We start from the raw sequence: 25004 nt of genomic DNA, 5'->3' as shown, positions 1-25004 counted from the left end.
CTGTATGGTATGTATGCATGTACTGTATGGTATGTATGCATGTACTGTATGTATGTATGTACTGTATGTATTACTGTATATATGTACTGTATGTATGGTATGCATGTACTGTATGTATGTACTGTATGTATATACTGTATGTACTGTGTATGTATGTACTGTATGTATGTACTGTATGGTATGTACTGTATGGTATGTACTGTATGGTATGTACTGTATGTACTGTATGTATGTACTGTATGTACTGTATGTATGTACTGTATGTATGTACTGTATGTATGTACTGTATGTACTGTATGTATGTACTGTATGGTATGTATGTACTGTATGTATGTACTGTATGGTATGTATGTATGTATGTATGTATGTACTGTATGGTATGTACTGTATGTATGTATGTATGTACTGTATGGTATGTATGTACTGTATGGTATGTATGTACTGTATGTATGTACTGTATGGTATGTATGTACTGTATGGTATGTAATGTATGTACTGTATCGTATGTACTGTATCGTATGTATGTATGTACTGTATGGTATGTATGTACTGTATGTATGTACTGTATGTATGTACTGTATGTATGTACTGTATGGTATGTATGTACTGTATGGTATGTATGTATGTACTGTATGGTATGTATGTACTGTATGTATGTAATGTACTGTATGGTATGTATGTACTGTATGGTATGTACTGTATGTACTGTATGCATGTACTGTATGTATGCATGTACTGTATGTATGTACTGTATGGTATGTATGTATGTACTGTATGGTATGTATGTATGTACTGTATGTACTGTATGTATGTACTGTATGTATGTATGTACTGTATGTATGTACGGTATGGTATGTACTGTATGTATGTACTGTATGGTATGTATGTATGTACTGTATGTACTGTATGTACTGTATGTATGTATGTACTGTATGTATGTATGTACTGTATGTATGTACTGTATGTATGTATGTACTGTATGTACGGTATGGTATGTACTGTATGTATGTACTGTATGGTATGTATGTATGTACTGTATGGTATGTATGTACTGTATGTACTGTGTATGTATGTACTGTATGTATGGTATGTATATGTACTGTATGTACTGTGTATGTATGTACTGTATGTATGGTATGTATGTATGTATGCACTGTATGTATGTACTGTATGTATGTACGGTATGTATGTACTGTATGTATGTACTGTATGGTATGTATGTATGTACTGTATGGTATGTATGTACTGTATGTACTGTGTATGTATGTATGTACTGTATGGTATGTATGTAATGTATGTATGTACTGTATGGTATGTATGTATGTATGTATGTATGGTATGTATGTACTGTATGTATGTATGTATGTATGTATGTATGTACTGTATGGTATGTACTGTATGGTATGTATGTACTGTATGTATGTACTGTATGGTATGTACTGTATGGTATGTATGTACTGTATGGTATGTATGTACTGTATGTATGTACTGTATGCTATGTATGTACTGTATGGTATGTACTGTATGGTATATATGTACTGTATGGTATGTACTGTATGGTATGTACTGTATGTACTGTATGGTATGTCCTGTATGGTATGTATGTACTGTATGGTATGTACTGTATGTATGTACTGTATGGTATGTATGTTACTGTATGTATGTACTGTATGTATGTACTGTATGGTATGTATGTACTGTATGTATGTACTGTTATGTATGTATGTACTGTATGTATGTACTGTATGTATGTACTGTATGGTATGTATGTACTGTATGGTATGTACTGTATGTATGTATTGTATGGTATGTACTGTACTGTATGGTATGTATGTCTGTATGTATGTACTGTATGGTATGTACTGTATCGTATGTACTGTATGTATGTACTGTATCGGTATGTACTGTACGGTATGGTATGTAATGTATGTATGTATGTAATGTATATATGTACTGTATGGTATGTACTGTATGTATGTATGTACTGTATGTATGTACTGTATGTATGGTATGCATGTACTGTATGTATGTACTGTATGGTATGTATGCATGTACTGTATGGTATGTATGCATGTACTGTATGTATGTACTGTACTGTATGTATGTACTGTATATATGTACTGTATGTATGTACTGTATGTATGTACTGTATGTACTGTGTATGTATGTACTGTATGTATGTACTGTATGGTATGTATGTATGTACTGTATGGTATGTATGTACTGTATGGTATGTATGTACTGTGTATGTATGTACTGTATGTATGTACTGTATGGTATGTATGTACTGTATGGTATGTATGTACTGTATGTACTGTATGGTATGTATGTACTGTATGGTATGTATGTACTGTATGGTATGTATGTACTGTGTATGTATGTATGTATGTATGTACTGTATGGTATGTATGTACTGTATGGTATGTATGTACTGTATGGTATGTATGTACTGTATGTATGTACTGTATGTACTGTGTATGTATGTACTGTATGTATGTACTGTATGGTATGTATGTATGTACTGTATGGTATGTATGTACTGTATGTACTGTATGGTATGTATGTACTGTATGTATGTATGTATGTATGTATGTATGTACTGTATGTATGTACTGTATGTATGTATGTATGTACTGTATGGTATGTATGTTATGTATGTATGTACTGTATTATACAGTACATACATACCAGTATGTATGTACTGTATGGTATGTATGTATGTACTGTATGGTATGTATGTACTGTATGGTATGTATGTATGTACTGTATTATACAGTACATACATACATACCAGTATGTATGTACTGTATGGTATGTATGTATGTACTGTATGGTATGTATGTACTGTATGGTATGTATGTATGTACTGTATTATACAGTACATACATACATACCAGTATATATGTACTGTATGGTATGGTATGTATGTACTGTATGGTATGTATGTATGTATTTACTGTATTATACAGTACATACATACCAGTATGTATGTACTGTATGGTATGTATGTACTGTATGGTATGTATGTACTGTATGGTCTGTATGTACTGTATGGTATGTATGTATGTACTGTATGGTATGTATGTATGTACTGTATGGTATGTACTGTATGTACGTATGTACTGTATGTATGTATGTATGTATGTATGTACTGTATATATGTACTGTATGTATGGTATGTATGTACTGTATGTATGTACTGTATGTATGTACTGTATGGTATGTATGTACTGTATGTACTGTGTATGTATGTATGTACTGTATGGTATGTATGTACTGTATGGTATGTATGTACTGTATGGTATGGTATGTATGTACTGTATGGTATGGTATGTATGTATGTATGTATGTATGTATGTATGTATGAATGATCAATAACACTGGAATAATAGCTTTGGAGTTGACAATATAAAATAGAGAGAATGAAAAAAAGATAATATAGGAGATTAAATTCAGGAGAGACTATGCTAATTCTCAGGGTCTATCAGTGGGATATGGCCCTGGAACGTGTTTAAAGTAAACATCAGAGGTACTCCAACAAAGAGCTAACACTGAAGTTGAACTTTTGTAGTTCAAACCAAATGTTATTTTTATGGAGTTGCTTGTGGGTGTGTTTTTTTGTTTTTTTGTGTTTTACATTTTCAATCGACCAATTTCTCGTGTACTGCATTACATGACATTACAGTTCATTTAGCCGACGCTTTTGTCCAAAGCGACTTACAATAAGTGCAAACAACCATGAAGACACAACTCTGAGCAGCAAGAATCTTGCAAGTACAGTCCCTCCTCTAGCTAACTCTCTCTGGGCCTTGGAAGGGTGCAAACTAGTAAATGGGGTAGGAAGCAAGAGCCAGAAAGGAGAAGATACATCACTGGCTTGTATTCACATGTTTACCTTCTTCAATATGGAAATAACTATATCAACTCCTGCCTGACCCCTCCAAACCCTCAAGATAGAGCCGTGGTATAATGCAACAATCATCAGTGAGAAGCTCACTTTACCTTTAAACCATCTGCTTGCTGCTTCCATTGCTGGTGCTCTACTGTCTATGTCCTGTATAATATGAGGTACCCATGGGTTTAAGCCCCTGTGGAGCCTTTTTTTTATCTTGCCTTGAACACTGGATGTCCCACAAGGCAACTACAGACTTTCAAGTTTGAGCTTAGCTTTTCTCTGTTGAGTGTACCCACTGAGCCCTTGACCTGAGGCTAAAGGCTAAGACGTTAACATGTGGCTAACTTCTTACCACATATTCCCAGGGAGCCAGCCAGCGTAACGCTCCTTCAACAGGAAGTGAGACTCACTGTCTCTTTAATGTCCATGAATCCAGGGCTTGGTTTCTAGCACTTTCAAATTAAGGCATTTATTGGTAATGTTTAATGCTTAGTAGATTAATAAACCACCTGAGCGGGCTTTCTGAGTTCTGAAAGTGTCTTTTATCCCGGAGGTACACGATGCTCGGATGAAGTATGCTTCATCCCCCCCCCCCACCGTCAAGGTGTGATATTTAAGCCTAGTCCACATATTAGCAATTCTGAGGTTTAGCAGCGAGAGGAGTATAATCCTGAGTCCTGTCCTGGAAAATCCAACATAACACAGCCAGTAAACATAACTGGCAGGGATAAAGGTTTGCACCTAGGGATGTTTGGCATTGTGAATTACCGCGGCAGCCAAAACTAGACACAAACTCAGATGACATAGTGAAGGTAAACTGTCGTTGGACACATTTATTAGTTGCTGTTTTAATGTAAATTGTCAATAGCTTGGTTACAGACCTCTGCAGTGCTGCCCACATTTCCACATTTCTTTAGCCATTCAAATAGGTGTTCAAATGTGGACGTTATCTTCCTGCACTCAAGCCACAAACATTGGCAAATCTTTTTTTTTGTAAATCCACTTATAACTAGAGAAATAACAAGTCTTAATTTGGCATATTTCTTCCAAATGCAGAAGTTTTCGTGATGACTGAAATTGAAATTGACTGTGCGAATACTTCAACACTACTTACTATGTTAGGGCAAAATCCCCTCTCCTGCTTCATACGAGACTTATGACTTATATTTTACTGTCTTCTCTTTAAAGGACAGCAAAGAAAAAGAAAGACGGGCCGATTATTACATTGTAGTGAATACTTGCAGATAGGATTAAGGAAAAAGATTCCTATGACATTACATGAGTCTTTTCCAACACCAGACATTCAGATCAGGAGAAGTGTGTCTGCGTATCAGCTTGAAATAATGAGATATGAAAATGACTAGGGGGCACTGGAGGAGTAGAGGGCTCGGGATTGTGGAGGCGGTTTGTGTTTGATCCATCTCTTTCCCTGCTCAGTCACTTCAATTATCTTCCTCTCCTATCACCCCATCTATTGGGAATATAGGGAATAATTAAGTAAAAGCATGAACGCTGTGGTTATTGGTTTAAAATGGTGATTACTGAGCAGTGAATTTGTACGAGAGGGTGGTGAGAGACATTTGTTCTGTGTTAGGGGCATTCTAGACAAACTGTAATTCACATTATTTTGAGAAAAAGCCTGTAAGGTGATTATGGGCTGATGATTTTATACAAATTCTCAGTACTGTGGCTGGAAATACTGCACACATTATCTAAAACTACTTATACTCTTGACGTCTTCCAAGTCAGTGCAGCTCTGACCATGATGCGGTGTAGTTAATACTGAATCCACCGATAACTCCAGTGGAGGTGTGCTGCATAAGACCTTGCCCTCTAGGCACGGGCTGCACCTGTGTAGCAATTGCAGCTTAAATGCCACTGTTTCTCGCATGAAATAAAACATTATGGTGTGCCAACAGGCCATCAACTTTCAGATTTGTAAGCAGCGCTGTGAAATTCAAAGGTCGCTAATTTAACGCATGTGACATTTGGGATGGTGCTTAATGCATTTTGCTTTTTCACCGCTGGCTTATTAGAGCTTGAATTGAAGGTAAAAGAAAAGAGAGAGATAATGGAAGTTGTTTAACTGTAATTCATGGGACTTGATTTGAGGACTTCTGAGGAAGTCCATCTTTTTTATGTTTCATGAACAAATGTAATAATGTTAAAGCCATCATTAAAAGCAGTGTATGCCTGAGCAGCCCTCTTGATGTTCAAAACTATAAAGTGAAGGGGAACTTCTTCAGAGCTGTATAATACCACTTCACATTTCTGAACTTTCTTTGGCTCCAGAACCTTGACAACTACAAGCAGACGGCTGAACAATACAACGAGGCAGCTACTAAAGCAGAAGCCTACATCCGGTAAGTACTGTGAATGACTTTGCATCACCATTTTCTATGGAATGAACCATTGGGTATACTCATTACATTGTTGCTCCTTACTGCCTCAGTCCTGGTATATTTGTACGAGCCTATCGTAGGCTAAAGCAGTTTGCTGAATACACCTGAAAATAATCGATAAATTGAAGCTTCAATTTTATTTTTTGAATCTATAAATTGAAGATGGGATTTATTTTCTAACCCTGCATATCTAATGTAAATTTCAGGCAGCCATAGTATGACAGACAGACAGACCAGGATGTCACACAACAGTTGTTAGAAAGCAGATGTATGGCCTGAATGTGAAGGCTGGTTGCAATGTTCGTATGCTGTGACAGTCCAGACACTAGTTTCCACACATACAGTGGTGAGGCTGGGCGATAATTTACTATGATCACTTCCCGTCCCAATTCTCTTATTAGCATATCAGGGTTCACCATTTCCTCTTTAGATGAATGATAAGTTAAAAACGTCCAACATCTATCGCTGCTCAGTATAGATGTATAAATAGATGAGAATATATAAATGTCTTTTTTAGTATTTCAAACAATTTGATAAACATAGTTTTGAGTTTTTTTTCATGTCATTTTGTCATTACATGCATATTATAACAAAACAATATGTAGATGCTGCTGCAAGAATGATTGAGGCAGTACTTTCTTCTATACTTGCCTCTCCAAGTATATTAAATGTCTACTAAGAATATTTTGGCTGATCTTATTATGTTTTTTGCATTTTTGCATGAGAATGACACTATAATATCCTAAAGGAAATTTTATACAGATCATTAACACTTTCTTGCTTCATTTGCAAATTAGACATGGCAAAGAGAATTGTGAAATACTGTATATATAAGAGTATCATTTACTTTTATTCCACTCCAGTGCCCGGAGAGACAATTTGAATTGCATAAAGCCGATTAGCTGGTTGAGAATATAATCTCTGCAGTGAATGGGCGCTAGATGTCATGTAGAGATTTGTGGCATATTGTGACTCATCCCCTTCTGTCCAATGTGTATTATAATTTTGACATTAACATCCTCTCCTTTCTTCATATTTTTTTTATAATGATCAACCTCACTGTTATCATTTGTCTTGTAACCAGTACCGGCTTGGTAATCATGGCAATAAATTATGAACGACTTGGCCTTTTAAATGGCCCCATTCTGCTGGTAGGAAAACAGAAACAGCAGGATTTCACAAGAAGCAGAGGTGCTCCTTCAGAGTTCACACTTCACCTGCTGTCAAAAAGCAAAGTCATATTCATTTAACACTGAACCGCCACCACGCTGGCACTGCCAGAGCATCTGGGCTCTCTATAACACCCATTCTTACCCCTTCTTTAAAAGTAAAGCGAGCCAAAGAGTTCTGTGAATCCAATTTAGTCAGATAGCCATTCATTTCCCTTTTCCCGCTTGCCTGACAATGATTATCGCAAAACTGATGAAAGATGGCTAATTAATTCAGACCTTTTTTTCATCTGTTTTTCTCACATTCTCATTCCTCACCTTTTAGTTCCCATTAACACATACAACCTTTTTTTTCTACCTTCGCACTTATGTCTTGCGGTTCATCATTAAAACCTGAACTCCAGTTCAAATGAAACAAAACCTGTAAAAAGTTATAATGTAGGAGCAGCCCAGGCTTTTCTTCTCTCATGAAGTCTCGTGATTCTCGGGAAACACAACAAACAGAACTGAAAAATCTTCCTGCTGAACAGCAATAATTGATATTGGGTTTATTAGTAAGTTTTACATTTCTATTTTAATGTCAATATCTGAAAAGATAAATTATAATTGAAAACATAATCTACTTTGCATGCAGTGTGTACTAGATATTACACATGTAGTTGATTTAGCCTGAGACCTTTCCATTGGATAATGAAGGTAGAGTAAATTTATGGCTCAAGTCATTAAAGGGTTTGTTGATGCGGGAGCGGCACAGAGGCGTAATTGAATTCTCGGCATACTCTGCAATATCACTAACATCTGAATGTATCTGTCATTTGCTAACAAGGTGGGAAATGAAAGAAAGTCACCATCGGTGTCAGTTTACAGTTTTGCAGCATTAGTTTGGATGATTAGGCTTTTGTGCGTTAAGGGGCTGTACCTTGAAAAAGCAACCTTCTGTCCAAAGTCCGTCTTTCTCTTATTAAAAGTGTCATACAAAGGAAAAATATAAAACATAGCTGTCCTTTAGAAGTAAATGTGTGAATGTCATTATTAAGCCAGTAGTGTAGTAGCGTGCAGCTTCGTGCTTTCCTGCAAACAGCAAGGGTAAAAAGTAGACGCTTGGTCTTTTTGCTAGCTTTTTGCTAGCTTTGCACTGTATGATGGGTAGTGACCTCATCCACGACACTGCCATCTTCTTGCACCTGGTCCATTGAATTTCACAGCATACAATTCAAGTCCAAAATGTTGTCCAAATGATTACATTAGCAAGGATTTGCTATTGTCCATAGCTGCATGGAAGAGGTTAGAAGATCAGTTCTGCATGAGTTTGCTGAAATAAGAGCATTTTGTTCTGCCACAATGTGTTGCTCATTATTTTTTTGAAGTGTGTGTGTGTGTGTGTGTGTTCGCACACACACACACACACACACACACCACACACACTCTTGCTTGCACACAAAATTTCACTCCCCTTTTCCCTTTCTATCTCTGCCACACATACAGGGTCACTTTGTATTCAGGCAGCCACGTGCTCATCATGTTCTGTCAGCATTCGGGCAGCGTTTCATTGTGCCGTGGTCACGCTGTCATTTCACACTACACTGACCACCCAGTAATTATTCTATTTACCCACCACTGAAGGGAGGGGGGGATCAGCACAGTCCAACACGTTATGTAGCTACAGCATGTCTTTTTCTTCTGTCTTTGTATCTGTCTCTGTCTCTAGCGTTGCCTATGAATCGCTCATTTCACTCATTCAACATAATCAAATATTCTTTCTATCTCACTCACACTTGTTATTTCTCTGCCCTTCTGAATGTGGCAGCCTTTATTTATTGTCCTCAGCCTCATTTTCTTGAACTTCTATCTTCCTCTGTCTTCATGTTTTTTGTGGTTATGTGATCTTGTAATCAGGTAACTTGTGTTGTTTGGCTTCTTTCCTCTCCTTCCTCTTGATAGCTTTGATTATTATTATATTGGTTTGTTGCACCTGACCTGCACGTTTGCACTTACAGTAGATGAAACACATTTGGCTGATGAAGCAGGAAGCAAAGACACAGAATACACTTAAATGGCAAAACCAAAATCATAGGTTACATAATAAGGGTTACAAGTGTCAGGACTCAATATTCCTACAACTATAGAACATTCTGTCTGGCAGGCGATAGTGAGAAAACGACTCGCAGTACAGCGGCTGAGAGACGGACAGATCTTCCGTTAGCAGTCAGCAGTTAGCACTGATTCAGCCGACTCTCCGCCGGATTATCAGACTTTCTGTTGCCGCTCCACGCTCCCCTCCCGGGAGGCAGTGGCCCCAGCGGACGAATCAAAAATGTGAGTGATCTCCTCGTCTCTGCCGCCCGGACCCAAGCCAACATACAAACGTTTAAAACGTAACGTTACACGGAATATACAGCCTCCAGTGCCACAGTAAACACACATCTAAGCTCCAGGTGAAAAAAATACACACAATAAATATATAAACACAAGAAGATATATATATATATATATATATATATATATATATATATATATATATAGCTATTAAAAAATACTTTAAAACTTAGAATACAATAAATATGACAAACTACTACAACTAAAACATAAACAGGTAACACACTTTAGTTGGCTGCAATAATACCTTACTCAGTGGTGCAGAGGGTGATCTGAGTCTTCAGTCCTGGTGGAAGATGGGGCTTGTCTGCATAGTTACAGCTTTACCATGAGGAGAAGTGACTGAAGAAGTTGTGATATTGACGTAGTAATGTAAAAGAAGCATAATGCAGGCTGCCATCAGATGTGTAACACTAGACCATATAGGTACCAAAATATATATATATAAGATGGAAACAACCACGGCTAACTAGTGGAGGAAGTAACCCCATTTGGGGAGACAAATCCCTTTTTGTCATTTCCAGTTGTTTACTGACAGTTATAGTAGTCCCACTTAGGAGGGCACTTTGTTGATTGCAAGATTGAAGCTTCCTGGGTTATTGCCTCTCTTTTCCTATACCGGACAGGTCACAGTCTCTTAAACATTATCCTCGAGTGGGGACATAGTGAGTGGTAAAATGTTATGTCGTGCCGTTTTCTACTTGCCTCTCCCAAATACATGGGTTAAGTTCATCCATTAGCCTTGCCTTGGGGTATCAGACTACCCATATTCCTCAAAAATATTAACTTAATACTTTAAGATCTAAAAATCCATTAATCCTATTAAAAAACCTTGGGTACCCTCAAAGTGTTTGCAAAGACGGAACCTAAGTGAACCTCAGGTGGATATCTGTGTGAGTATTCACCATGAAGTAACTGCTGACAGTTTAAAAGCCTTCTTTCATGTGGGTTTGTTATATCTACTTTATTCCGTATGTGTATGTGGGTAGCGTGTCCAATTAGTGAAACAGACGGGTAGCTAACTGTAAGGATCTCTGTGCCCCACAAGGTAGTAGACTGCGAGTCATTACTAGAGACAACACCTGTCTGCACTCTGTGGTCCAACAAAGATTTACTATTAAGGCAGAAGGCTGCAGTCACCTACACACTCCTCTGCTACTGCCTCTGTGTGCCTCTCTTTGACTGTGTGTGTGTGTGTGTGTGTGTGTGTGTGTGTGTGTGTGTGTGTGTGTGTGTGTGTGTGTGTGTGTGTGTGTGTGTGTGTGTGTGTGTGTGTGTGTGTGTGTGTGTGTGTGTGTGTGTGGTTGCATTGGATATTTGAGAAGACAAGCAAGTGTAAATTCACGTGTTACATTTTTCTAATTAAAACAACAGATTTGTATCTTTTAATTAAGATATTGCCTTTGTTATGTTGATGTGAAACAGTTGTGTATGTAACAGTCAATTTAAGTCTATTTACCATTTGCATTGGCCAGTGAAAATACAACACTTGGCTACAGCTAGTATAAGAACTAGCGATCTTCACAGGTTGTAACCTGAGTCGGGTTGGATCCAAATGATATATTTATTCTAATCTGGTTGGTTTGGGTCCCTTAAATGTTTCACAAGTCTTGGGTCTCTATATAAATATACAGTAATTCCACTAGGGCAGATTGAAGTCACTATTAAATATGACATCGTGGTGTTATAATCGTCACAGTGTGAGTGTGCAGTGCAGGGACAAATATTTCCTGTTACTCTTGTTGACCTTTGCCGCTTGCTAATCATAGTGCTGCCATTGTTTGTGTTTCTATTCGAGTCTGTTCAGCTCAACTACATTTTGGATCGTGTTTACTTATATTTATATTTATACTTATATTTGGATAAGTTCTGAATTTTTGTGTGTGCTTTACCTTTTTTGAATTTGACAATCACAGTTTAGAGACAGGAAACCAAACGGACGTTGTGTTAATGTTGAATGGCCTTAACAATTAGGCTACCAGAGCGCCCCACCTGTGAAGATATCAAGTATATACATACGTAATTAACAATTTCATGTAGTGGTTGATTTTGGCAAAAAGGACTAAGACAACAGCACCTCACAGATAGTAACACAAAGAGACAGCGCAGGACTGTAGAATACCTAACACTCATTTAGCCCAGCAGTGTATCATGCAGCAGGTTGTATTTAATACACAGTGTCCTCCATGAAAGTAAGACAGTGTTACTCTTAGTGTTGGGTTTGAAAGCTACAGTGTTTTAAAGAAAAGTGAAGTTGTTTAAAGAAAAGGACCTTTTAAATGACACAAAGCTGGAATTGAAATAGTTGATGATAAAAAGGCTTGCAATGGACGTTGATAGCAGCGAAACGCTCCAGAGAGCATGTCTCACCGTACATCACCATCAACTCGAGTGAGTCGTCCAACCGCAAGGTCTCCTGATTGAAAAGTTATCGGCGATGAGATGTCACACACAAACACTCGTGCACATGCGTCTCTTATCTTGTTCCCGCATGTCACCTGTTTTAATGAAACACTCTCCTTATCCCCTCCCATCTCCCTCTCCCTATATTCCCACAAAGTGAGTTTGGTGGGGATCAATCAGCCAGGCTAACAGAGTGTGAATTGTTCTCCTTCATTCCTATCTCCCTTCAGCACTTCAGCTGTCAGCGTATGAAGATACGGGCCGAGTTCTGTCTGTCTTCAGTCCATGGCTTGTAGTTGTTTTTGATTGCTATTCCCTTTTGAGACGTAAACTTTGTAAGTGTTTCGGTGGACTGAAGATTAAACTTTGTGAAGTTTTTTAAGTGTTGTCATATTATGAGTTTAGGATATTGATGTATTACTTAGCAAAGGTAGGATAAGTGATTATTATGACTAGAATAACCCTTGCTTCTGAATTATTCACTACTTAGACACATTTTCACGGGCTTTACGACCTGAATCTGAGACTCTGACTTTATATGATTCTGAAAGTAAGATTTCTGCCAGTTGAAATATAATGTGGATGTGATCCTTGTGGAAATATCATAAGAGCTTTACAAAGCCTCTAACAATACAATATGCATGCTCTGTCATTCCTTTTGATCTCACCCCAGCCATGACATCTCTGATCCTCTCTTCTCCTCTCTTCTCTCCCCCTCCACTCAGTGTAATATTAAAAACCAAAAGTACAATGCCATGGCTGCTGCTTTAAAGCAGCCCAAATCATCCATTAATAACCGCTCACACCACACACACAAACACCAACACCAACTTCGACTCAGGGAGAATAATAAAAAGCTACGCCTTTACGATTCTTCCCTTTTCTTCTTATTGCTTTATTCCCTAATGTCACGCTTTGCAGTGGCACAGAACTTGAGCTCTCTTCATGAAAACCACACACTGCTAAGGTGAGACAAAAATAATGAAATACTTTAACAATTTTGACCTAATCTTTCTCCCACAACTCTGCACGTGTTTATGCAAAACGTCACAGGCAGTAAGCAGTTGGAAGTGTTGTTGTGCTTCTTCTCACTGCTAAAGTTAGCTATGAAACTAGCTGGGGCGGCTGATGTTTTTCTAATAAGAGCTCACCTTTTAATTTCAGTCAAACGAGGCAGTTGGTGAAGATTAGCAGAGGCAATTTTCTGCTTCGGAGTCCATTATTAAAACACTCTTGCTATCAGAAGGTTTCTCTTGTTGAATTGAGAAAAGTATTTTTCTTACTTGAGCTTGGAACAATACCTTTGGGCTATTGTTCCCGTCATCTCCCACTCTAAGGGAGTAACTCAGAATGCCTACCAGCTGTCACACAAACATCCGCCAGTCGTATAATTTGAATCATGTGATTGAAACTCTTTTAAACTGACCAACACAACAACGCCGTTTTTATTCTCAGTGCAACAATACACAGGAGTTTGTTTTCAAGAGCTGAGCATTGCAAATCCTCTCTTTTCAATCTCATAATGTCCCTTTTTAATTTGAAAGGAAAATCCTAAATGCTGTATTTTAATAATGTCTCAAGGCTAATAAATGATGTAGACCCTGATAGCACCTCGTCAGTGTCCTCGCTGAATGACTCCCGAACATTACTTAAAGTCCGCTAACACTCGACTCACAGAGTGGTAAAATGCAGATTGTGATGGTTGCCATGGGTTACTGTTTGTCTATGCAAGCTGGATGGGTTATTTGTCATTAAATATGTCACTGTCAAGTTCTGTCTCTCTCTCTTTCTCAGGTTGCATTCACTTCTCTTTTCATGAATATTCTCTCCGCCAGTGATTTATTTAATCCTGTCGCTCTACCCTCCACTGCACACGCAGACACACACACACACACACACACACACACACACTCTCAGACTACACAATACTCATACCAGTGCAGAGAAATTTCTCCCGCAGTCTTCCGTGTGTACAGTTTATCTCGTGCACACACACGTGCAGTGCATTTACAAAGCACAGTTCAAACACGCACACACACAGATTTATTGTGTGTATTTGTCAGTGAAGGCAGAGACTACTGAGCTCATTCATATGTGAAGGATGCATGATTCTGTAATTGCTTTGAGGAATAGCATGAGGGCAAGTGTGCGTGCGTGTGTGTGTGTGTGTGTGTGTGTGTGTGTGTGTGCGCGTGTGCATGCGTGATTGCGTATGTGAATGTCAGGTGGTCAGCTTCCCAAAATAAATAGGCATGTCCCATCATGTTAAAGGAAGCCATGCGTCTCCTTATCAAATTGAACACTAATTCTTTCTCTTTCGCTCTCTGTCTCTTGTTCTTCTTCTTTTTAACAGTACAGTGCAAAGACTGAGAAATGACTGCGGGATCTTGAAGTTCATTAGAAAATTAAAACACTTTAGATAATTAATGTCAACAAGAGGTCTTGTCTAGTGACACATAGAGAGCACACATTATGTCTCTATTATAATATTGTATTGTATTTAAAATTCAAAGTTCACTCTCTACCTTGGTAACAGCAGATGACAACACAATCTCACCTCAAGGGGTCATTTTAACATCTACAATTCCATGACAATTGGGCAAAAACTAAAAAGATAATGTGTTATGAACTGCTATGAACTACTTAGTGGACTTAAAGCTAATATTGTTTTGACATCATATTCTATTTTGTTCTGTCGTATTCTGATTTGTTTATTTTGTTCTATTTTTTTTTTTAATTCTGTTTTGCTCTTTTCTGTTGCTAGTGGACTGAGAGTGCATATGAGAGGTTGTACAGGATGCAGTGCTGTGAATAATAAGTTGTGTGTGTGTGTCTGTGCGCTTGTGTGCACGTGCATGTACATATCCATATCCCAATCCTTCCAGTTACGAGTTCTGTCACAACAGCAGGTAAATTACTACAAGCAACAGAGCACTCAAGGATTACCCTCATGTAGGATTAGCATTCGCTACCTGTGTGTGTGTGTGTGTGTGTGTGTGTGTGTGTGTGTGTGTGTGTGTGTGTTTGTGGATATGATTGTGTGCTTTTGTCCATGCCGACATGTACTGTATGTGCGTGAATAAGATAAAAAGAAATGAGAAAGTTTGACTTTGACTCCTAAGCTGCTTTGTCGATGCATAATTCATCTCTCCACAGGCTGCACCTTGAAGCCTTTGAAACCATCTTAGCTTCTCCAAATGCAACTAAAACAAACCATAAACAATCTCAAATGCTTTCCTTGTTTTTTGCTCTTGATAATTAATGACACAAAACAGAAATCATTAGCACTGCTGTTATTGTGGTTTCAACTAAGCCTTATAGGAATTGGTAACATGTAGCTACTTGGATCTATTTTCTTTTCTTTTCTTATTTGCGCAAACCTGATGTTGTTGAAATTTCAATTGACAATCACAGTTGAAATTGATTCATTTGTTGGTATTTAGTATTAAGTCCGAGGATTTTTAAATATTTAGTTATTTAAATAAAAATCTTCAACATTATTAATTTAAAGCTAAAATAATTCAGAACAGATTTATACTACTACATTGTCCCATGTTGTTGTTTTTATTAAAAAGGTTAAATTAGTCACTCTTAAGTTACCAAAAAGTGTCATATAGCATCCTTCTGTAATTACATGTCAAGAGGAAGATGAAACATAATAATTACTTGAAAATGTATCTTTTTTTCCAGCCCTACTGAATTCCTTGCATGCCAATGTTGTTTTACAAATAAAAGCATGAGAAGAAATAGTGCTCAATATCTCACAATGGATAAATAGTAGATACAACTAATCAATTAGTCGTTTTTGTTACAAGACAAACCCCTGTTTTATGCTTCAATAATACGGGAGAGGCTACATTAGGTTAGACACTCGAATGAACTGTCAAAAAACGCCCAACATGGTAATTGTAGCCAAGATGTTTGAGCGCACACAGTAAATAAAGACATTCTCAGTTTGTGGTGCTGTGTTTTAATCACCCTGACCCTCCTCTCTGCCCTTCTCTTGTTTCTGTGCAGGACCTCGAGAGACCGCGTCTGTGTGCAGTGAGCTGCAGGCCAAGGTGCTTCAGTGCTACACAGAAAATCCACAGCAGACCCTGCACTGCTCCAGCCTGGCCAGACAGTACATGACCTGTGTCCAGCAAGCCAAGAAGGTAGGCGAGGGTTACAGACTGTACGTGGGCGTGGGGAACGTGAGAGAAAGAAAGAAACAGTGTTTGGTTTTTTTAGATAGTTTTTTTTATGTGTGGGTGTGTTAATCTGCCGTTATGATGTGTGAATGTTTGTGTGCGACGCCACACGGCTCTGTTTTAAATCAATTTCCTACTCCTATTGTTTTGTTTTCCTACTTTTTACTTATTCCCTTTGAGGAACACACTTGGCGAGAGCACTTAGAGTAGCTCCCTTTCCTTTAAATATATATATATATTTAACTAGCTCCAAATAAGATAGGAGGACTGCAGTAAATTAGTGAGACCTGCAAGGAGCTTGTCAGTGACACTTGACAGTGAAACAAAAAGATTAATACTTTCAGTTCTTATACAGACGCAGTTCACTTCTGAGAATTGTAATCTGCATGTTGGGTTATTTTGACATTTCAGATAGGAAGCTAAATCAATGAGACATGCTTATTGAGCCGAAGTTGCCAGGCGTGCACTGTGTTTTGGAACTTTCTGATAGGAAGATTACACCGTTGTTAGTGTACTAAAATCAGTTTTGGCATTCAGCTCTTTAAAATGCATTCTGCTTTCTGCTGATACTTTCGCAAATCGTGTTCAGACCCTGCGCTTATCTACAAAGTGCTTATTTTACCCAATTTCTCCATCAAAAAACAATAATGAATGGGGCAATTTGCACATTATTATCGTGACAAAATGCACTGATACGGCTCCAAAGTAGATAAAAGGCACAAAACAACAATTGTTGAATTTGGCAGTTTAAACGGTCGATAAAAGCAAGGCAAAAGGCTCACAATAAAAGCAATCAGGCTTTTTAAACTGGTTCAAAAGATCCATTTACCAGTAGGATGCTACTCTTTGGGGGGACAAACAATGTAAATGTTTGTACATGGGACAGTTTTCAGGGTTTTGTGAACATGTGTTGTATAAATTCAGATTGTGAGTGTCAGAATATTTCTCTTTTTTAAATACAGATTTAATCAGGCATATCCTTGACAGAGTGAGTGTGAATAAGAGTCAGAGACAGAAAGAGAGAGTAAAAGCAAAAGAATGAAAAAGAAAGCTTCAGTCTGTCTCGAACGTATCAACACTACACCCGTCCCTCTGTGAGTGGAAAACCAGCGCAGGCTTAGACCCTGCACTGTCCTCTGAATGGAAATAAAAGTCCTTAACTTCTACTCTGGCTGAAGAAGGTGGATGTTGATGAATGAGGGCTAGTCCTTTTCAGACAGTGTTTTGGAGGTCAAACATTACTGTGCTCAATGGTAGACTTATTGCTTTAGGTCTATGTTTGTGGCTTTGCAGACCAAACTGTCCAATGACTCTGAAAACAAGACTTTGTCCACCTGAAAGTCATTTTATTCTAAGACTTCTAAGACTGTAAAATTCCACATGGTTTCTATCCCAGTTTGGAAAAACTTGATCCAAAACATTTTATCGCTGAAATCTTCTCGGTCTAACCTTTCTTTATTGGGATAATCTAACAGAGATTAAATCGTGCTCTTCAAGAGTGACCTGCGGTGCTCTTTTGAAGATGGTAGGATTTTCAGGTTGACCTTTAAGACTTCTAAAGAGTGCTCTATACCAAGTTCAAGCTTAAAACGGCATGTAAATGTTCCGAGATTTAAGGTGTTAAAGTAAAAGACCTCACATTTAAGTGGTCTAATACATCCTATTTTATATCCCTTACATCGTTATTTCTCTTTTTATCCTCCCATCTTGAGTATTATCCGCTCATCCTTGGATCTTTCATGCTGCTGTCATTGTTGATCCATCTTTTCTCCTCCAGTTCACATCCTCCATTTGTCCCTCTTCCTTTATTAAAGCCTCTTTCTCCGCCCTTCACTGCACCTTTTGTCATATTAGCCAGTGCGTTAGCTCTGAGCTGCACTGTTAGCCATGGAGCGCTGTCAGGTCTTATGTAGGTTTGGCTAACATGTCAGGTGCTATCCCTCACACGTTCACTTCATAGTTTTCTCAGGCTTTGCTACAGTATGAATTGTGCTGCTATTGTTATTTGCATCCATATTATACTAAAGTCCCATGCATTAATTTGTAGCAACACCAGCGGCATGGATCGTACCGGGTCACGGATAACGCAACGAGAGTAGGCAGATGGGGTCGGTGAAAGCAGCTGGGAATTATGAGAAATTCAGAAAACAGCGTAACTCAGTTGGGAGCAGTTCTCTCAACTTTGTCTGAAGGGAGGTTCAGTGTCAGAGTTTTAGAAGTCTGAAATCATCCTCTTGGAAACTGAATAACATATTATATCATACAGTTGAAAAATAGCTTCTGTCACCTTTTCAGAGCTTTCCATTTCCTTAGTTTTTATGGAAATGTTTACTAATGCTGGGCTGAAATGTGAATACTCAAAATAGCGACTTGTGATTATACCCAAATGACTGAGATTGAGTCAAATAGAGAGCGGAGACAAGATGCCACCGGAGGCTCCCAATCAGTCAGACTTAATATAAAGAAATGAGTGGGCAGTACCAAGACCCCTCTGGACACGCAGCCAGCTGTCCAGTCTGTCTATAAATGGATCTGACAGAGCCAGAAGCTTTGCACAGTTTCACTAAGAGAAGTTTCAGTATGGCTGCAGGTAGTAAAGGGTCAACAGGGAGCAATATGCACTGCAGATTTAGTCATGAGAGACGGCACTGGATCATATTTCATTATGAAATATGATTTTCTATAGACCCCGGAGGAAACATTTTGTTAAGGTTGAGATTGTTAATAATGGAGGTTTTACCTTTCATGTGCGCTCGTTCCAAAAGTGGAACAGAAGGTTTGTCTGTCAAGTAGGTAATTACATTCACCTGACATGAGCTCATCATGTACGGTGAGGGACAGGATAATAATACAATGCCACATTTTTGGGAAATGCTGATTTGTTGCATTCAGAAAGTATTTGAAAAACAAATGATTGTGTCCTCAGAAAATATACAATTTAACAACCGAATGTCTAAAGATAATTTTTTAATTATCACTGGGCCGACGTGCATGTTATTCTTGATTTTTGTAATTTTCAAAAGACCATTTATCTGCTGCACTAATAATACATAATGCAATAATACAGCAAAATATTTTTGAGCAAACAAGCAAAAAATAAACAGGCTATTCATAAACAAATAAAATGGCTATAGAGATGACATACAATGGATGCAGTCATTTTTCAGTTATTTCAACAATAACATGACCGCTCAATAGACAGCAAAGCTTGTCGCCTGCTGAAAATCTCCCGACAGCTTAAAAGCTGTTCTTTTGTTATCTGTATTTGCTTTTAAGGATTTTCTAAAGCAGATGCATTCTTCCCTGTGATTAAAAGGAGAATACTGTATTTTCCTCCCCGAAATTAATCTTTGTCTGAAGTTGATACCTTAAGGTTCCTAATTTTCTTGAATTTAGTTATCTTTCTGCCTTTTGTCTCTTTCTGCACATTGAACACCATTGGTGTGCTTAAAACTTTTTTCCTCATAATCTTCTGGTATTTTCTGTCTTATGAAGTCATTTAAGCAAAGCTACAGTTTGTGAACATGAATCACAGCAGCATTCCCGTAGTGTCTTGGCTAGCATAAGTTCTGTCACTTCCGTCCAGCAACGACTTGCCAAGAGTTTAATCATATACGCTCTACTGTATATATCTGTTCCTCTTTGTCAGCCTGTCTATTTGTCAATCCATCTGCCAATGAAACCAGTGGACTGCTTATCTGTCTCCTCTGCCAGTGTCTTGATCTGAACATCACTGGAGTATCTATCTCACGTTTTCTGTCTCCCGCTTGAAGTCCACCCCACTCACTATCTACAGTGGCACAGCCTTATATGTCACTCAAAAGTTCTTTTATGTTTCATGATTCATGCATGCACACACATACACACATTTCTCCCACATTGTGCCCTTTGCCATCCATTAAAGAGTTGCTTCAGGATATGGCCTTGCGCCTGCTTTCACCTCTCTGTCCCTTTCCTGTCTGGTTGGGCCATTGTCATGCATATGTCACCTTGTGTGTGTGTGTGTGTGTGTGTGTGTGTGTGTGTGTGTGTGTGTGTGTGTGTGTGTGTGTGTGTGTGTGTGTGTGTGTGTGTGTGTGTGTGTGTGTGTGTGTGTGTGTGTGTGTGTGTGTGTGTGTGTGTGTGTGTGTGATTCAGGGTAAATGTCAGCCCACCAAGGCCCTGCGTTACGATGCAGCTCTGAGTGTTTTGTCTCTTTTTGGGGTGACGTTATCTTATATATTGTCACTATATAGTCATTGTCATTGCAAGTTTTTATATTCAGTGTGTGTTTGTGTGCTTGCATGTGTGCGTTTGCATGAGTGTAAGCTCATGAGAGTTTGCGAGTCCACCCTTTACATCTTTTCTCTCTTTCAACCTTCTTCTCAGTGAAACAAAACACTGCCGTCCTCAAAGTCACATTCAAGAACAAAGTCTTTCCACCACCACTTACTGTAAGTGTCACACTCCGAGGCTCCAGTGCCAACCATTCTAGTGCTGTGCCATTTAATACCATTAGCATGGGCCAACGGCATTGTAGCAACACTTGCCACTGTATCTCACATACTTAGCTCACTTGAACCCTTCGGTCTCCTAAACGCAGTCTTTGTCTACCAGCGTGGTGTCAGCGTGTGCCGGCCTCTGAGATGCTTGATTAAGTGCCACTCTAGTTCTGCCTTGATTACCGAAGCAGAGCTATAGCATTGCTGAAACAAAGCAGTATGTGGAACAGGTACATTTGAACTTGGGTATTTGGTGCTATGTTTTTTTTTTTTTAAAGGTAATCAGAAATCTGTTCAATCTCAATTATAGCCTGTAAAAATGTGAAAATTGGCCCAGTGTTCAATAGGTCGAATATATACTCGAGGATGTTGAAGGCCATGGTGGGGGGCTGATTATATGCAAATAGAATGTGAAAACATACTTTCAATATATTGCAGTCCATTACAGTGCATTACAATTAGGGGGGGTAATGGTACACAGAAGTCCCAGTTGGGTTCATATATGGGGGGTCATGATGAATGATTGTAGTGCAAGTGTAAATAACTGAGGAAAAGCAGACTGAGGCAGCTCTTTGCCCACTGGGAACTTTGTTTTGTTTATAAAATTAAGTAGCATTTCAAACTCTTCAGTGTTCATACACTGTGATACAGTACGAACACTGTGGTAACAGGAAACAGGAAACAGGTTACAAGAGGCCATAAAAAGCATCTCTTATGCTATGAAATTGAAAATACAAAAGACTGGTTGCTTTTTCCTCGCCATGTGATTGCCACATCTGGGCGATGCCGTCACATGGCATTAGCATGTTTCTATTCACATACCCTACAACAGTGGAGCAATGCCGACACACCCTCCTCATCTCGTACTTTTCTCAGTGGTTGTTATAGCTGACGAGGATCCCGCTGCCAGGTCTCCCAGCTGTGACTAACTCTCAAGCCGATTAGCTTGTTGTGCTAACCTCAGCACATGTTGCTAAACGTTTTCGGGCCAAACTAATGCTTGTAAATGTTTGTTCCACATCACATGCATCAATCTGCATACCGTGTATTTTGAATGCGGCTGCAAGATCCAGACCAAAATCCCCTGTACCGTGATAGTTTTGCGGCTGATATATGTACTAATCTGGTGAAATCAACAGCGCTTTGACCTTAACACCCGCCTCTAGAAATGAACAATGACGGAGGTACCTTTTAGTGAAAGTAAAGAAGTCAACGATTGACAGATAGATAGATCCACATGTGAAATGGCCTGAATTTCTTCAATGTGTTGGAAAGGGATACTTCTTTTCTTTATTTAGATAACTTGTAGCCTACCTGTGAACTAAAGTACAGCTGTCCCACATCATGATGTGTACACATCAATGATATTTGTCACTTTTGTGTGCCGTAATGAACTTGGCCCTTTAGGGATTGTAAAAGATCTTTTAAGCAGAACAAGTAATCACCACGAGGAAGCAGAACAATTAAACCACACAGACGCGTCTGAATCTGTAGGAAGGTTACAGAAGCACTAACCCATAAAAAAGTTGCTGTCACAATTGGAACAACCTATGATGTGGTGAAGTATAAACTTGTGTTTGGACAGAGCAATTAAAAACCCTGGCGTCTGACCACAGCAGTGCTTAGACATGTCCTGTCAGGATGTAAATACAGCTGGTGGTTTCTGTGCCTGGCATCAGCAAATGAGATTAGCAAAGAGAAAGATTTTCTCAAACTATTTGGAATGTATGCTTTTAACTGGATTCAACTTGAAGTTAGTTTTCTTGCACTTTTATCTCATTTAAAATGTTAAACTGCCATTAAAATTGTTCCTATTTTCTTGGAGCTGTTGGAAGATTTGGGCTATATTTGAGAATTAGGGTAAAGTAAGGCTTTGGTTGAGGTTAAGGTACACATTGACTAATCGATTTGTTGATTGACAGAAAATCACTTTTCTGGTCTCACATTGGGTATTTGTCATGATCCTGGCTTCAAGTTTTTCTGTTTCCTGTTTTGCCCCACCCTGATGTGATCCTCCTGCTGCCCTTGTCTTCTGTTCTTGTGATTAGTTGTCTGTGTACATAGATACCTGTGTGTCCCATTGTTCCTTGTCGATTTGTTGTCAATGTGTCTTGGTGTGGTTGTTCCTTCTGTGCTTATCCTTGCCTTGATCCTGGTGTTCCCTCGTGCCATCGTGCCAACCTGGTTTGTCCTATTTACCATAGCCTGCTCCCTTAGTTTTGTTTTATAACGTTGTGTAGTAGTCAGCTTTGTTTTTCAAAGCTCACTATTTTCACACAACCTGCCTGTTTTTAATCCCACTGTGACAGAGCAAACTGATCATAAAATGGATCCAGCAGATCTGTTTGAGGATGAACTTTATGATCTGATAAGCCCTAACTGAGGAGTGGCTTAGAAACCCCTGATTACCAGCCTGATTTGCAGCCTGACTGACTAGCACCACCACTCCATAAACCTTGCGTTCCTGACACTGCAGCCCGCTTATCCTCCTGCTCCAGTTCCAAACCCATTCCTGGGAACTCGCCTGGCCCTAGGAGGTCCTCAAAGTCTCCGCCAGACTTCTAGGCTTCTTGGGAAGGAATCCAGCCGCTGTATACGTCATTCTCTCAGCTTCAAGTCAGCTCTGAGTCTCCACTTCCCACCTCCTCGGCGGACACCAAGCAGGTTTTAGTCCCTGCGTCGGGGGTCTGGCCGACACCTGATCCTGTCAAGCTGCAGCATATCTCAGTTTTTCTGAAGGAGACTCCAGTTTCTCCCGCCGAGCTGCGGCAGACCCAGTTTCCCCTACTAAGCTGCACCAGACTCTGCTTCCCCCTGCTGAGCTGAAGGAAACCCCTGTTTTTTCCAGCCGAGCTGCGGCAGTGCCCTGTTCCTGTTCTCCCCGCCGAGCTGCGGCAGTCCCCAGTTCCTCTTGCCAAGTTACGGCAGTTCCCAGTTCTCCCTGCTAAGCTGCGGCAGACCCCTGTTCCTGTTCACCCTGCCATGGCAGACCCCTAATCCTGCCGCCAAGCCGTGGTAGGCTCTGCTTCCCCCTGCTGAGCTAATGGAGACCCCTGTTTTCCCTGGTGAACTGCAGCAGTCCCCAGTTTCTCCTGCCGAGCTCCGGCATTTCCCAGTTCTCCCTGCCGAGTTGCGGCAGTCCCCTGTTCCGGTGTCTCTTGCCAACAAAAATCGTTCTGCTGAGCTCCGCTCATCTGGCTGTCCTTCTGCCCATCCCCCAGAGCAGCTCCACCTTTTGGTCCTTTCCCCTAGTCACCATCCTGGTCAGATATAACTTTTGGCCCAGCTCCTAAGCCATCCCCCTGAGTTGCCCCTGAATTTTTTGTTTGTGTATATTGCATCTCTGTGTATTTGTGTCAGTATGTGTGCATCTTCTGTATCTGTGTAGAGCTATTTCCCATTCTTCAAAACATTTCAGTTGACATTTTCCATTTGCCTGCTGCATGTTAAGCACCTCTCAGACAACATTCTTACTTAATAAAATGTTTAGACTTCCATTTCCCATGAAAAATAAATGAATGGCTTTTTTTAATAGCAGACTATTTCACTCTGCTATTTCCTCGTCTTCTTCGGCAGCAAATCCCAGCAACAAAAAACAAGACGTCTTCATTCAAACCTGTTCAGTATGTCCAGGTCAAGAAGTTGATTCTGCTTTTTCCAGCTAAAAAGAGGGGAGACAAAAACAAGGGATGAGTCTTTGTAGCAGGGATGAAAGAATATGAAGGTGTCTGTCAACTGGGGCAATGGATGGGGACTGATGAAAGAGAGGAAAATGGGGGAGATAGAGGCTTAAGAGTGCCTGTCAGTGAAAAAGGGCTAATAGAAAAACTGTAAGAGAGAGATACAGTAGGAATGAGTGGATGATGGAAGGAATGTAGAGACGATGAATAAAGAGTAGTGAGAGGTTTTGTCAGCGGAAGGGATGAGGAGTGGCAGAAAGTATGGAATGAAGAAGAAAGAGAGGATGATATTTCTCTCCCACATTAATGAGTGACAGAAGAGACAAAAAAATTCATATTTTAGAATTGTAAAATAGAGAAGAAAAAAATCAGTTTATGTATGTGTATGGCTATCTGTAGTTGCAGGTG

At 39.3% G+C, this 25004-nt stretch overlaps 1 protein-coding gene across 2 annotated transcripts in view; it reads left to right on the top strand.

Moving 5' to 3' along the window:
- Positions 1–25004, top strand: part of chchd6b (coiled-coil-helix-coiled-coil-helix domain containing 6b) — a 66723-nt gene that overhangs the window by 35567 nt on the left and 6152 nt on the right. Inside the window, exons 7-8 of one of the 2 annotated variants that reach the window (XM_029430963.1) lie at positions 6188–6258; positions 16264–16399. In XM_029430963.1, coding sequence (XP_029286823.1) covers positions 6188–6258; positions 16264–16399 — 207 coding nt within the window. Of the gene's footprint in view, positions 1–6187; positions 6260–16263; positions 16400–25004 lie in introns of both variants that reach the window. The other variant, XM_029430964.1, reaches the window with a different exon arrangement.

This window comes from Cottoperca gobio, chromosome 5 (assembly GCF_900634415.1).
Source record: "Cottoperca gobio chromosome 5, fCotGob3.1, whole genome shotgun sequence".
NCBI classification, from domain to species: domain Eukaryota; kingdom Metazoa; phylum Chordata; class Actinopteri; order Perciformes; family Bovichtidae; genus Cottoperca; species Cottoperca gobio.
This window is presented reverse-complemented; position numbering and strand designations above follow the sequence as displayed.